This window comes from Canis lupus, chromosome 22, assembly GCF_011100685.1.
Source record: "Canis lupus familiaris isolate Mischka breed German Shepherd chromosome 22, alternate assembly UU_Cfam_GSD_1.0, whole genome shotgun sequence".
Taxonomy (NCBI): Eukaryota; Metazoa; Chordata; class Mammalia; order Carnivora; family Canidae; genus Canis; species Canis lupus.
In genome coordinates this window covers 61235750-61249738 of record NC_049243.1, presented here as the reverse complement: position 1 = coordinate 61249738, position 13989 = coordinate 61235750, and the positions used below count along the sequence as shown (strand labels likewise).

The window sequence follows — 13989 nt, the reverse complement described above, 5'->3', positions numbered from 1 at the left end:
CAGCGGCCTCACTGCAGTGCGCTCGCAGCCCACGCGGACAGCACAGCGGGGCCGCTGGCTGCTGATGAGCCTGTGACACCAGCACTGCCACTCTGAACCCTCGGTCCCTTGGGTCGTGATGGCATCGTCCCTGCAGAAAGATCCTCGAGTACAAGGGACTCAGCCGTCTGCCTCCGCATCCTCGGGGGGAAGGCCGGGGAGGGCCTCAGAAGGAAGCTCACCCACGGTAAGAGCTGCCTGCACTGACTTCTGACCTCTGAACTTTGTGGTGATGTCATAGGGGCCGCTTGGCAACAGGGGCCCCGGCCACACAGGGCTGCTGGTGGGACAGAGGTGGGAAGCCATGCTCTCTGTCTGAGGGCGCGCTCGGGAGCCCACGTCCCTCTTCATTCCTGAAGCCTGATGGAGGGGAGGAGGATGGAGAAAGACGCAGCCGCACATAGGAGGCACCGGCCAGGCCCCGGGGCCCCTCCACCAGGGGTGGCCCCCGGACACCTCAAGGCAGCCAGCGAGATAGCTGAGCTCCAGAGGAGCCGGAGTGTGGGTGGCCTGCATCAGAAGGGGGACCCTCCGAGCTGCATCAAGAAGCCATCCAAGGAGCTGGGTAGGCCCCAGCAGCGTCCCTCTCTCCTGCCTGCCCACGCCCTCGTCCCTGCTGAGATCCTAAGGCCTGGGCAGAGCATGCTTGACCCTGGGGTCAGCAGGCAGCAGGCGAGGGGGGCTGTGCATCCAGAAGGCCGTGGCCACGTGAAGTGTCTCTGGTCAGTCCTGCACGGGTAACCTGCCAGGCAGGGTCAGCGGTGGGCCCAGGGGTAGTGGACCCAGGACACGGGACACAGGTGAGCTAACGTACACTTGCTGTACGTGCCACCTAGGATATCCTGGGACATGGAACTGGGGCTGGGTGCAGGGTGCTCTCCCAGGAAGAGCCAGACCCTGGCCTGGCTGACAGATGAAGGTGACCACTTCAGTCCTGTGCCAGGCTCTTGGCAGCTCTGGCTCTGCTGGGAAGGCCCACCTGGTGAGTGGCCCTTTGTGAGGGTGTCGGGACGCCACAGCAATGAAGCAGTAGGAAATGCGGTTCGCTGTTCATGCCCTAGGGACGATTTTGAGAGGCGGTGGCATAAGAGTGTTGTTCCGTTAGTGTAAACATGCAGAGATGTTCCAGCGGGTAGGGGAAAGGAGGTGCCGGCTGGTGGGCCACACGGGTCACTGCAAGGCTCTCGGCACCACTGTCCCAGGAAACTCTGGGCACCTGAGCCTTTCGCAGCAAGAGGAGCAAAGTTTCCCAAAGAAGAAGTCGGCCTAAGTCTATGTGGGAAATACTGCGAATGGACGCGAGGGTGTCTGAGATGCCGCCGCGGGGCAGCCACAGAGCACCGTCTGGGCCCCACCGTTCCCGGCTATTCCTACCAGTGCTGCATTTCCCCCAAACAAGAGGCCGGGCAGAGACTTCTCTGTGGCACCATCCTGCCACATACACCTGGTGGCCCCAGTGTCACCATTTGGAGCGGTGGTGTCTGCACAGAGGAGCCAATGTCGCCTCCCCAGAGCCCACACACCAAGAACAGGAGGCTCACTGATGGGATGCCCACAGCGTAGGGAGCAGGGGCGAAGGGACCTCTGCTGCCTGAACCCCTGGCACCAGGATGCAGTGGACACAGGACACGGGCCACCTAAGTCAAGGGATGGGCCTGGGGGCGGCCAGAGTGAGCTGGCCTCAGGACGAGCCCGGTCTGGGAGGGAACAGCAGAAGTCCATGTGCTGAGTGCCCCAACCCTGGGCGGCTGCACCCTGAGCCCGCCTCCCCACCCTGGCCGCCTGCACGGGATCCACCAGGGGACCCACTGGAGCACGGGCTGCTACATCCTTGACACCCTCCCGGACCTTGGTACTCGGGCCTGCTCTGTGCCCCTGCCCTCGAGGGCACCCTCGCCCTCACCCCACTGCCCGTGCACCACCCACTGCAGTTCCCAGGCAGGTGTGGGGGGGCCTGCTCCTGAGAGGGGTGGGCGAGAGGGACCTGCTGAAAGCTTCAGCTGGTGGCCAAGCAGCAAGGCAGTGTGGTGCTGCCTCTGGGCGCCTGCACCCTGGCCCCAGCCTGCGCCCTCAGCCTGCCGATACCCAAGGGGGCATCTCGCGGCCAAAAAAGAATCTGTGAGCATTTGGGGACATTCACATCTCTGTTCTTGGACCTCACTGGGCTCAGCGGAGCGCATTTCAGCCCCCAGCCTACCACCCTGATAGCCGCAGCAGCCCCTTAGGGGAGGGAAAGGGCCGAAACCTGCTTCTGTCAGGAAGAAGATGCACTGCAGAAAACATATCATGTCTCTCTTTTTACTGATTCTTTCCTTTTTGCCAGATACATATTATAGGATGGAGCAGGTTCAGGGATGAGCCTGTGTCCTCTAAAATATGAGGACACACATACCCACGGGTAGGGGCAGATCAAGATTTTCCACAAGAAGTCAATTGTAAAATCCCTACTAGAAAACCACAGCTTCCGAGTCACTCGGGTCCTGTTCTCTGAGGTGGAGACGGCTCCAGAGCTGCCGAGCTCCGGAATGCTCTCTGAAGACGTGAGAGCAGCACCCCTGTACCCCTGCTCCCTTGGACCCCTGCCCATTGCCTGTGAGGCTCTGGCTCTAGAGTCGTGGTGTCTGCACAGAGGAGCCAGTGTCGCTGAGGTTGTGCAGGTGCGGCCAACAGGAGCAGGGCTGACAACCCCAGGTCTTCCCCGCAGGGAACTCCGATGAGCCCGAGAGGAGTGCACGTAACCCCCCCCCTCCCCCCGGAGGCCTGTCTGAGGCGAATCTCCTGCTGAGGCAGGTCGACTTCCGTGGGGCGGGGCTCCCCATGAGACCAGGCCCAGGGCAGGGATGGTGTCAGGGACTCCTGCAGAGAAGCAGGAGTCGCGTGCAGGTACCAACCCAAGCTGGTCATTGCCTCCCGTGTCAGCAGGTGCCCCAGCCCTAAGGCCTGGGAGCCGAATAGACGCACCCACTTCTGTAAGGACATCTTCTCTGCGGTATTGCGGTGTTCAGAGGCGCCTCCCCAGCCTTCCACACCCAGCTTCCGCTTTGTGATTTCCCAGTCAGCTGGACTATGTGTGTCGGGCTGGACAAGGGGGGACCAAGGCACTGGCAGGGACAAGTGCAGCAGCTGAGGGGACTCCCCCAATCTGGGCCCCATCCTCCTGGGGCCAGGCCAGAGGGTCCAGGGATGGGAGCTGACAACTGCCGCTCCTTCCTCCCCAGAGTCTGAGGACCAGGGAAGGGACCTACGAAGTGACATTGAAGATGCCAGCTGGTGAGTGGTCTGTATCCAGCAGAGGTGGTTTCCAGAGACATGAGGGTGGCACAGGGGTCCTGAGAAGACCGTGAAGGCTCCGAGGGGAGGATTTCCCAGGGCTGCCAGCCACCCCCTCCCCAGCCCCTACTCCTGCTCCCCCAGGCAGGCCTGCAGCTGGCCATGGCCTAGAGTCCCAGAGCTGATGCCTGTCTTGGCAAATGTTTGCACTCAGCTCTCCAGACCCCTGGGCACGCAGAGGTCTAGTTTGTTGGGGAAGTTCTGGATGTGCAGCACCATTGGTGGACAGGCCCCTGGCACTACCATCATTGCCGAGAACCATCCTCAAGTAGCACTGCCTCTTCCCCCAGAGTCCCTCCCCCACGCCAACCCCGGGCAGGAGGAAGGCTTCCACACCCAGCTTCCGTGAAGGCACATCCCAGAGCTCTCCCAACGCCCAGGGGCAGGAAGGACCAGCTCGAAGCTGCGTCTCCTCGGTACCCATCCTGATCCACTGCCCCTGCTCCTCCCACAGTCAGGCAGACCCAGAGGAGGACAAGCAGGAAAAGAATCAGGATGCCCTCGAGAAGTTGGACCCTGATGGAGGAAGGACGGAGCCAGAAGGGAAGGGCTGCCGCCCAGAGGCCAGTGGCAAGAGTGGGAGCACTGGCTGGGCACACCTGTATGGGCGTGCATGTCCGTCGTTCTTGGGTCCCGCTGTTATTTACCTGTTTGGTTTCTTCCCCAGGAACAGGAACCAGAGTCCGTCAAGCTGGATGAGCCTCCAGGAAAAGAGGCAAGGGCCTTTGACTTTGGTAACCGGGAGGTCCGTTCAGGCATGTTCCCATGTGAGCACAAGCAGGGTGTGCAGATGTGGCCTCAGGGCCTCTTGGTAGGGCCATGCCACAGGCTGGACCCGGCGCTGCCATAGCTCAAAAGCCTTTGGGTCAAGCTCTGCGCTCCCAGCTGATGCTGTGCATCCTAACCCCAGTATCCCAAACAGTGCAGTTGCCAAAGGCATATGACAGGAGGTGGCCAGGGACCCACTGTAGCTGGGGTACGAATTCTCACCAGGCACTTTCCAAGGGAAGGAGGCTCTCATTCTCTTCCAAGTCTGCATGGGAAGGAACAGAGAAGGGGCTGGACCTGTTTTACCAGCACCTACAACTGATGGTCCCTAATGGGATTCCCAGGGTTCATCCCCAAATACCTTCCACACTAACTGAAGTGCTTCCATTGGAAAACCCCTCCTGGGCTGGTTAGAGACGCTGGGGCAGCAACACCTGGAGCCACTTGAGGCCCCCACTCCTCACTAGTGCAGGCCCCAGGGGGCCCAGGAGCTTCGTGGGCAGTGTACCGGTGTGGGCCAGCGCTGGGCATTGCCCTGTGACCTGCAGGCCCTGCTTCTCTTAGGGCGAAGCCAGGGGACACCTGGGGCCTCAGAGACCTGACAGAATGTCGGGAGAGGTGGGAGACCAGAGCTGGCCACGGTCACCTCACCATCCACACTGCCCAGCTCCCCAGGATCCCTCACTGAGCTCCGCCATCATCTGGTGGTCCCAGTGCTAATCATGCAGAGCTCAGCTGCCCCAGGGCCCAGAGCCCACTGCCCCTCCCAGGAGCCTCCTCTCCTCTCCAGCCCACCCTGGAACGCCATCCACACCTCTCTGGTTTCCATTCACAGAAACCATCTGAGTTTGTGGAGATTGATCTGGGAGACCGTGCCGAGGAGGTAAAAGCCCTCAGACCACCTGCCAGGAATGCTGGTGCTCAGGGCCCATGGAGCTTGTCCAGGGAACCTGTCCCACATGCATGTCGTGGAGGCTGAGGCAGAGGCAGGCTGGCAGTGCCAGGAGGACTCTGGGATGCTGACGACTGGCCTGGGAACTCAAAAGCCACCTTGCCTCCTCCTTATCTTCCAACCTGCATGCATTCTGGCATCATCAGAGACTCTAGGGCCAGGGTCAACCTTCATGGTGCCCATGGGCCCTGAGAACCTCTTCGGGGATCATACTGGGGTGGTATAAAGGCTTGGGAGTCAGAGAACTGGGTGTCCACATCTGGCTCTGCCACTAAATACTCAAGTCACTCTACCTCTCACTGCCTCAGTTTTATCCATACAGTGGGGATCTTAGTAGTTAGTACCCACATCCCCAGGGTTGAACTGGAAAGCTCCGCATGGTGCTTATACCCAGAAAGCCTCAGCATCAGGTATTATCACCACCACCATCACTATCATCCCCACCATCACCATCATCACCATAACTATCATCATTGGCACCACTGCCACCACCACCATCACTGCCATTACCACCTCAGCACCATCACCACTACCATCATCACCATCACCACCATCCTCACCACTACCACCATCATCATTGCCACCACCACCACCACCACTATCACTGCCATCACCACCAACACTGCTATCACCACTACCATCACCATCACCATCATCACCATCACCACCATCACCATCATCACCACCATCACCATCACTACCATTACTACCACCACCATCACCATCATCATTGTCACAGCATCATTTTCTGTAAAACGAAGCTGTTGACCAATGGCCTATCTGGACCATCCAACACAAATGTCCTAGGATGTCCTCCGTTTCTCAGATGTTGTGGGCAGCCACTCTGGAAGTATTTTGAAGTTCTATCTTGGAAATTTAAGTTCTTGCGTGGGATTGTTCTTTTCCAGATTGTGCCTCCTCGCTCTTTGCCCTCAGAACATGTGGTACAGTGAACATGCTATTAGCCCCTCACAAGACTCTCTTGGGAGCACCACAGGTTCTAAGGACTCAAGGAGGGTCATCCAGTGGCAGAGTTGGATTATAGTCTGGAGGTCACAGTGATGCACATCAAAGGCATAGTTCCTTGGTCGGGGGTCTCCTAATTAGAAAGTAACTTACGACTTTCTTTCTTTCTTTCTTTCTTTCTTTCTTTCTTTCTTTCTTTCTTTCTTTCTTTCTTTCTTTCTTCTTTCTTTCTTTTTTCTTTCTTTCTTTCTTTCTTCTTTCTTTCTTTCTTTCTTTCTTTCTTTCTCTCTCTCTCTCTCTCTCTCTCTCTCTCATCTCTTTCTTTCTTTTCTTTTGAGAGAGAGACATAGAGAGTGGGGCAGGGGAAAAGGCAGAGGAAGGGAGGGAAAATCTTAAGCACATTCCATGCCGAGCGTGTAAGCCCAAACTCAGGGCTTGATCTCACGATGCTGAGATCTTGACCTGAGCTGAAATCAAGAGTCGGACACTCACCTGACTGAACCACACAGGTGCCCTCACCCTTACTTTTGGGGGAAACTTTCCCTTGACAGTGCCCCAACTCATGGGAAGATGCTCAGTGCCGGTGCTGTCTCCATGCCCCCATCTGATCCTTGAGCAGGTCTAGCAGGCCTGGCCTTGGTGGCTGTGGTGGATGAGTTGATTCCCTCCACTTCTTCCCTAAACTGCTTCTGCCACTCGCCACAGGTAGTCACAGGTGCCGTGAGAGAAGAGAAACGGTCCCAGATGGATGTGGGGGATTTGTCAGAAGACGAGTGAGTGATGCTTGTGGGTTTCTACATGGAGAGGTGGGAGTTCTCCTGCACCACGGTGTCTGCTGGGTCCGTTGTGCCTCCTGGGGGAAGGGCAGAGCCCGCTACTTGCTTGCCTTCCTCTCCCATGTGTGCAGAGACCAGGCATTGACTGGCCTGGAGGGCTGACAGGCGAGCAGTGGGACTCAGGGACAACCCTTACCTTGAGTGCCCCTCACCCCACAGCCAGACCCTTTCTCCCCATCCCATCAGCCAACAGATCAGCCATACTATGAGGTGAGAGAGGTGGGAGGAGGCCGAGGAGGTGAGAGGAAAGTGTTGCCGTGTGGAAGGTTCTAGCTGGTCAGTTTGGGGTTTTGCTGGGGGACGGGGGGCACACCATCGGCCAGAGTGTCTGCAGAGGGGGCCAGGCCCGAGGGCTGGGGTGGGAGGCACATTTGTCCTGACTGCCTAGACCCACTTAGGTTGGACACTGGGCAGGGCCAGCCTAGGCCTACGAAGTCCTGAGGCCATAAGGGGTGCTGGGAGCAGGCCACTATATCATCCAAGGGCCTGCGGATCTGTTTTTATTTTAAACAATGTAGAGAAACAGTAAGAAGGAAATCACAGTTAACCCAGTTTCCCACTTCTTGGAATTAACAGCTATTTTAATATCTGGGCTCATTTGCTTCAACATTTTTTAAAAGAAAAATGTCTCTAATAGAGATATTTAGATACAAAATAAATTACTTGGTAAAACTGACACACAGTCCTTTTAAATAACTGGAACTCACCCGCTTCTAGGTCACCCAGACTCCCGCTCACAGCTTGAGGGTCACACAGGAGCTCGTGGGCTGGAGCCCGGACGCACACAGCGCCCACTCGAGTAGGGGCTCCACGTCGGCTGCTTGGGGCCTTGACGGTGTCATTACTACCACCACCTTCCCCCAGACCTGTAGATGGGAGAGCTTCCGTGAGGCAGTGTCACCCCGTGTCCGTGCACATGGCCCGTGTCCTGCCCATTGCTACTCACACAGGGGGTCTCGCCTGTATCAGCTAAGATGTTGGGATCCCTACCTCACTCCCAAATCTAGGCTGAGAATGGGTGGGTCTTTCCTAAGCAGATCCTGATGTTCCCCATTGCTTCTGAGTGGATGTGGTCGTGGATTCAGCCGCACTGGAAGCAGCATGGTGGCTTTGTCTTCTGCCCCTGGGACCGGACAGTCCCGAGTCCGCCCACCTGGCCCCATGGTCTTGGCAGCCCACCCGATGCCTCTGCTGCCCAAGAGAGCCCGCTGGCCACGGGCCACAGAACCGGGCCTTGGCTGTAGGCGGCCGCTTGGCCAGTGGGTAGGGGACTGGGGGTAGGTGGGCAGTCTGTCCTGCTGCTCTGCTGTCCTACCATCTTGGTTTTCTGCAGAGCTGAGGCTTTCTGTCCAGCTCTGTTCACAGTCACTGTGGGGTCCCTGCAAAGGGAAGGAGGACAGCTGACTTATCCCAGAGGCAGCTATGATTGGAAGTGGACACCCCGGAGCACACCCCAGAGGGAAAAGCAGAGGCCATGGTCTTCTGAGAATGGACAGGGCTTGGTGTGGGGAAACCTGGAGATGGCCTGTCTCTGGGGCCGAGGGGAGCGTTCTGGTTTGGCTGGTCTATGAGGTCTCTCATGGTCAAGGAGCCCCTCCGGTTAGGCCTCCCAGCGCAGAGGATGAAGGCCCTGGGAGGGCTGGAGAAAGCTTGGACAGCTGGTGGGAAGGCAAGCCCAGCTCTGCACGGGAGTCTGCTGGTGTGTGCAGGAAGCTGGGCCGGATAGGGGCATGCACCTGTGGGGAGGGGTGCTGCCTGTGGCCCAGGCTCTGAACTCAGGGGTGGGGGGATGCCTGGCTCTCATCTGCTGTGGCCTCCTCTCGGCCTCTAGGACCAAGACCAGCTGGGTGTGCTGCATCCCGTACTCCACCAGAAGGAAGGCGAAGGAGAGCGTGTAGCAGCCTGGGACAAGGTAGTTTGCACCGGGACTGGGTGGAGGCCTACCTCTGCAGGAGGGAGAATAGAGGGGGCTGCTCTCCTGACCTCCCAGCCCTCTCAGTCCTGCAGAGACCTGCGATGGAGGGACGAAGGGATGGGGTTGGGGATGCCACAGGCAGCCCTGAGAAACAGCATTCAAACCCTTTCAGGGCATTGATGACCACCCAGGTGTGAACCACTGATCTGCTGGCTAAGCCATGATGCCATCTTTTAAAAAGACACAATAAAGTGTGAACAGAAGGTGTTCTCCTTCTCTGGTCCCGCTTGACAATTCTCTGAAACGTGATGGAGGGACGGGGTGTGAGCTCAGGGACAGGTGGCTGTGCCTCCCAAATCACGTGTGCACGATGGCAGCTGTGATCACCCAGCCCTACCCTTCAGATCCTAGGAACACCCGGAAGCAAAGTCAGATCCCTTGGGGTCTGGGGGCAGGCTCTACTCTCAGAGATGGCCTGCAAACTTGGCCCCAGTGAGAGCAGCCTGGAGGGAGGCTGGCGTGCTCCCCGAGGCCAAGATGTGAGCAGGCCCAGAACTAAGCCATTCTTGCAGCTGGACGTGGAGGTCCCAGGGCCCGTGCCTCACAAGGGCCCCTGCCTTGGGCATCAAGGCTCCGGAGATGCTGCTTGCGGGGACAAGGGGCAGGGGCAGAGGATCATACAAAGGAAGCTTGACAAGGGGTTCAGACTGTGTTTGTTCAAACCACCACAGGCCAAGTGAGCAAATATTTTTCATTTCATGTGGCCCAACCAAATGCTGAGAAGGCAGCACACACACCTTGCTCACTCTTATACACACACATGCATGCTTGAGTGCACAAGCATGTGTACATGCACACTCACACATGCATGTGTACATGTACACATAGTGTGCATTGTGCATGGATACATACATCTACACACCATGCACGCACACACACGTGCACATGGACACGGGCACACATGCACACATGTGTTATATGTGGGCGCATATACACTTGCACACAGAGCACACGTGTGGGCAGTCACACCCACATATATATACACACGTGCATGCACACACACAAGCATACAGGACCACGTGGTCTGGTGACACGCAGCATCTGAGGGTGAGGAATATCTGGGCCCGGAGGTCAGAGGGGTCAGACAGATGAACCTCTCAGGTGCCCATCTTGTGTGCAGGTGGGTTGGGCACCACGGTTCCTCTGCTCCAATGCTGTCCGTCTGGGAACAGGGAGCCTCAGAGCAGCTGGAAAATGCGTGCTGAGTTGCAAGCATGGAAACTGGCTTCCCTGGCCGGGTGTATGGGGCTGCAGCCTTGCTGTCACAGGACCAGATCACAGACGCACGGAGGACCTCAGCCACCCTAGGCACAGGGGCCGCTGCTTGTCCCCCTGGAAAGGAGATGTGGAACATCTGTGTCCCAGCCCCCAAACAGGCAGGCCCTATCCCTGCCCAAATTCGAACTGCTGTCACCAACTAGAACGGCACCCAGGAAGCTTCTGCAGAGACAGCTGTGCTGCCCCTTGCTTGGCCAGGAGGGAGGAGTAGACCTCCATGTCTGGGGCCCAGGGGTACTACCACACAGAGCAGCACTGCCAGACTGGCTTTGCTGGTTCCTCTGTGACCATGCTCAGCTGCAGGCCAGGAGGGAGACAGGGCCTGGGTGGCCTGCTGTCCATTCGTCTGTCGTTCATCCCTTGTCATGGTGAGTGGCTGCTGGCCTCTTAGGGCCTAGGAAGCAGGGAGGCCCCACGTGTGCACAGCATGGCTACCTTGGTTGCAGCCTTTCAGCAGTTAAGATGCATGAGTCTTTTCATTAAGCCTCTGAACCTCAAGGTTTGAGGTAGCTCTGTTCCATGTGGCCTGGGGCTGTCTGCTGGGGAACCAGTCTAGGGCAGGCCTGGGGGTAACTGGAGAGGCTTGGCCTGCAGATGTGGTGGTTTTGGCTCCGGTCTCCTAGCCACATGCCCAGTCCCTGAGCTGCCGGCAGGGGTGGCCCTGGAAGCCAGAGGGTCTTGTGGGAGGGGACACACCAGGAAAATGTCAAGCCTCCATCGCAGGCGTGCACCTCTGCCCTTGCCGAGGCTTCCATGGAGCAGGCACAGCCCTCTCTTGCCAGAGAAATGCACCAGTCCCGGGGGCGAGGTGGGGTGGAGCAGGCGTGGACACCGAGCAAGAGCACTCAGCCCTGAGGGCACCTGTTCTCGCGCAGTAGGGGCCAAGCACTTACTGCCGGGGACATGGCACGCTTGGAAGCCAGAAGGAAACCAGAGCGTTCAGCTCGAGGCCTTCAGCAGCCGCCCAGGGTACGGCCAAGCTGCTGCTGCCCGGCCTGTGCTCAGACGCTCAGCCAGGGGGCAGTGGCCAGCAGGTGGGGGGCGGGATGGGACACCTGCTGGGCAGTTTTGGAGTTTTGGGGGATGTGAATGCCAAGCTGGCCAGGGGAACCCTCCTCTTGCCTCCCTGCTCAGAGGCCCCTGGTCCTCGGGGACACTGATGCGGCTCACTGCTGGCATTTTGTCACAGGCTTGGCTGATGGCCCCAGGTGATGGCTCCCAGCCTGACCTGGTTTCGTCCTTGACTCTCTGCCGGCCTCCACCTACTCTGCGAGAGGCCCACAGAACCGCCCTGGGGCAGGGCCAGGATGGGCGGCTCACCGCCCCGCTCACCCTCCTTGCCTCCAGCCTTTCAATGTTGTCCCCTTCACTTCAAAGCCAATATGCATCTTCCTTGTGGGGACTAACAAAAACCATTGAATTTGTTCTCTCTTTTAGACTCTCTGTTAGAATTTTCATGTATTTCTCTCTCTCTCTCTCTCTCTCTCTCTATATATATATATAAAGAGCTATGTATGGAGACAGATGGATAAATACAGCTCGTTTCCAAAATCGGCATCACATTGCACCTGTTTATTTGTTTACAAGTTTTCATTCTGTCACAAGCATTTTCCTGACCTCATCTGTGTGCCAGACCTGGTGACTGAAGCACGCTCTCCACCTCTCGGCGTTTCCCTTCCCGGGGGCAGGGCGGGGAGAGAGTGGATGTCCAGTGTATCTTAATTTATTTACACATTGTTCTGGGGAAACTAACTTCATCGCAGTGAGAAATGACCTTCCTGCCACACTGCCCAGGGCACAGGGCATCACAAAGATAAATGTGATATGAAAACAGTGCCCGGCCCCCGAGGAGTCATGACGGCAACAGCCACAGTACAGAGCAGGTGTTGGCTCTGCATCAGGCACAGGACACGGTCTTGGCAGTTTTGCAGATTTTAAGTCCTTAATCCCACAGCAACCTACAGGGTGGGTTCTATCCTCAGCCCCGTTTTGTAGTTGAGGACTCTGGGGCGCGTCCTGGTTGAAGCCCTCAGAGGTTACTGTGCCCCTGAGGGCGGACCTATCTATGCTGCTCCGGCTGTGGCGGCTGGTTTGTGGTCTCCTCCTGCTACCACCTAGACGGCCGTGTGGAAGGCACATCTGCTGCCGTCAGCTCTGGACACCCGCCCCTGCACCCAGCCGCACCCCAGTGCTCCTGCCCCCAGCCCTGGACACCCCAGCGGCTCCCTCAGGGTTAGAGGCGCTTGCTCAGTGCACCCCTGGTGGCGGGCCTGGGGCAGCGCATCACCTCCTGTGTCCTTCAGCGGGGAGGTCACCGGCACCGTCCAAGAGGAGGCGACGGAGAGTCACTTCATCAGTAGAGAATTTTAACTCTCATGATCCACTAAAAGGGGAGGCTGGAAGGTGAATGCATTGGTGGCCCCCAGTTCATGGGAAGGCCCGGGGCTTGAGCCAGACCCGGCTTGCCTGTGCGTATCTGCTCCTCCAGGTCAGGGCGTGGAGCTTCCACATGCAGCCCAGAAGTCAGATACCCCCTGCACTGGCCCTCCCTGCCCTCTGACCTCCTGACCCATGACCCCTCTGTAGAACAGACAGACAGACCTTCTTGGCACCTGTATTTAGAGCATCCTGGGCGCCTCGCAGGGCTGGACAATCCTTGGTTCATGGGGAAACACACCCCCAAGTAGATCTTCCCACTATAACCTGAGATGTTTCACTCCACAAAAGATGGAAGTCCTTCAAACTGTGGTCGTCCTGAGGCCCTTTGTGAGCCCTGGTGTCACCAGATGCCCTGGTCCCAGTGACATGGCATCACGGAGGGCCTGCCTTGGCAGACAGGAGCTGAGTGCGACCGCCTAGCCATTGCCCAGGGACCTGGGGGTGCTGAGGCCTTGGGAGGTGAGAAGCTTCCCAGGGAGACAGGACGACCAACACAGCCAGCCCTGAGTCGTCTGAGACCAGCCCAGGCCCGGGCAGGAGGTGAGGTGCTCTCCCCCAAGGCCCTCCCCTGTCCCCCGAGGCCTGTTGCCCCAGGATGCCGCCTGCCTGACTATCCCAAGAGCCCTGGGAGAAGCAGCAGGAGAGAGGGAGAGCCCTGTGCGAGCGGAGCGGGGCACAAGCCCTGGTGAGGACTGCCTGGGCGTCCCCACATTCTCCCTTGGTCTTGGAGGGACAAGTTCTCTGGGGGGTGCAGCACACACACAGCAGGAGGTTGCCGCCTGTCAACTCCTTTTGGCCTCAGGACCCTGACCCACATGACCTCTGCTGGGAGCAGGGGAGCGAGCCCTCCAGGCTGCAGGGTAGGACCGCGTCCACTCTGACAGGGCCTTGAGGCCGGGGGAGACTGGGCGCTCCCATTGTAGAGATAAGAAGACTAAGGAGCACTAAGGAGACTAAGGAGGCTGCTGGGTCACGGTCCTCATTCTGGCCCACGTCACAAGTCCCCCACCCCAGTCAGTGGGGACCCGGCCCCGGCTTCTCACAGAGGTCCTTCAAACACCCCAACAACCCCGCTGCTTCCTTGGACGCTGCAGCTAGTGGGCCCCGGGGGGCAGCCTTGTTCCTCCCCGGTGGGCTCGCACCCCCGCACCCCGGGGCGTCCTGGCCCCTCCTTCTGTGTACACACCCCAGTGAAAGGCGTCCCGGGCTCCACCGGGTCAGCATCTTATTTGTTTCAAAACAGCCTCGCTGCTGTCAGGAGACAGGCTTCTGGGTCCAGCAACCCGACCTGGGCCCTGACAGCCCCTCAGTCGTGCGGCGGGGCCGGCCCCAGGGGGGAGGGGGCATGTGCCCTCCCGCCTTGAGTCACAGCCCCTGTCTCTCGGAAAGCACGTTTCCCCACCCCT

The 13989-nt window shown here is 58.5% G+C and overlaps 1 protein-coding gene across 6 annotated transcripts; it reads left to right on the top strand.

Moving 5' to 3' along the window:
* The first annotated feature begins 284 nt into the window (after positions 1–284).
* Positions 285–11699, top strand: C22H13orf46 (chromosome 22 C13orf46 homolog). Of its 6 annotated transcripts, none has more exons than XM_038570142.1 (9): positions 667–761; positions 876–1021; positions 3258–3309; positions 3824–3932; positions 4043–4084; positions 4973–5020; positions 6761–6828; positions 8723–8803; positions 8979–9086. In XM_038570142.1, the coding sequence occupies exons 1-8, from the start codon at positions 682–684 to the stop codon at positions 8787–8789; spliced, it is 612 nt and encodes a 203-aa protein (XP_038426070.1). In that variant the 5' UTR covers positions 667–681; the 3' UTR covers positions 8790–8803; positions 8979–9086. The 6 variants fall into 6 exon arrangements, 5 of the variants coding, with proteins under 5 accessions (XP_038426071.1, XP_038426072.1, XP_038426070.1 ...); XM_038570140.1 differs by having other exon boundaries at positions 4037–4084; XM_038570141.1 differs by lacking the exon at positions 8979–9086 and adding an exon at positions 8891–8921 and having other exon boundaries at positions 4037–4084.
* The last annotated feature ends 2290 nt before the right edge of the window (positions 11700–13989 follow it).

What these genes read in the sequence shown, in the direction of transcription:
- C22H13orf46 (XM_038570140.1), top strand. Translation starts at nt 682, where the DNA reads ATGCTTGACCCTGGGGTCAGCAGGCAGCAGGCGAGGGGGGCTGTGCAT. An exon ending in GGCCACGTGAAGTGTCTCTG is followed by an intron (nt 762 to 875) that starts GTCAGTCCTGCA and finishes CGTGCCACCTAG; the next exon opens with GATATCCTGGGACATGGAAC. An exon ending in GACATTGAAGATGCCAGCTG is followed by an intron (nt 3,310 to 3,823) that starts GTGAGTGGTCTG and finishes CTCCTCCCACAG; the next exon opens with TCAGGCAGACCCAGAGGAGG.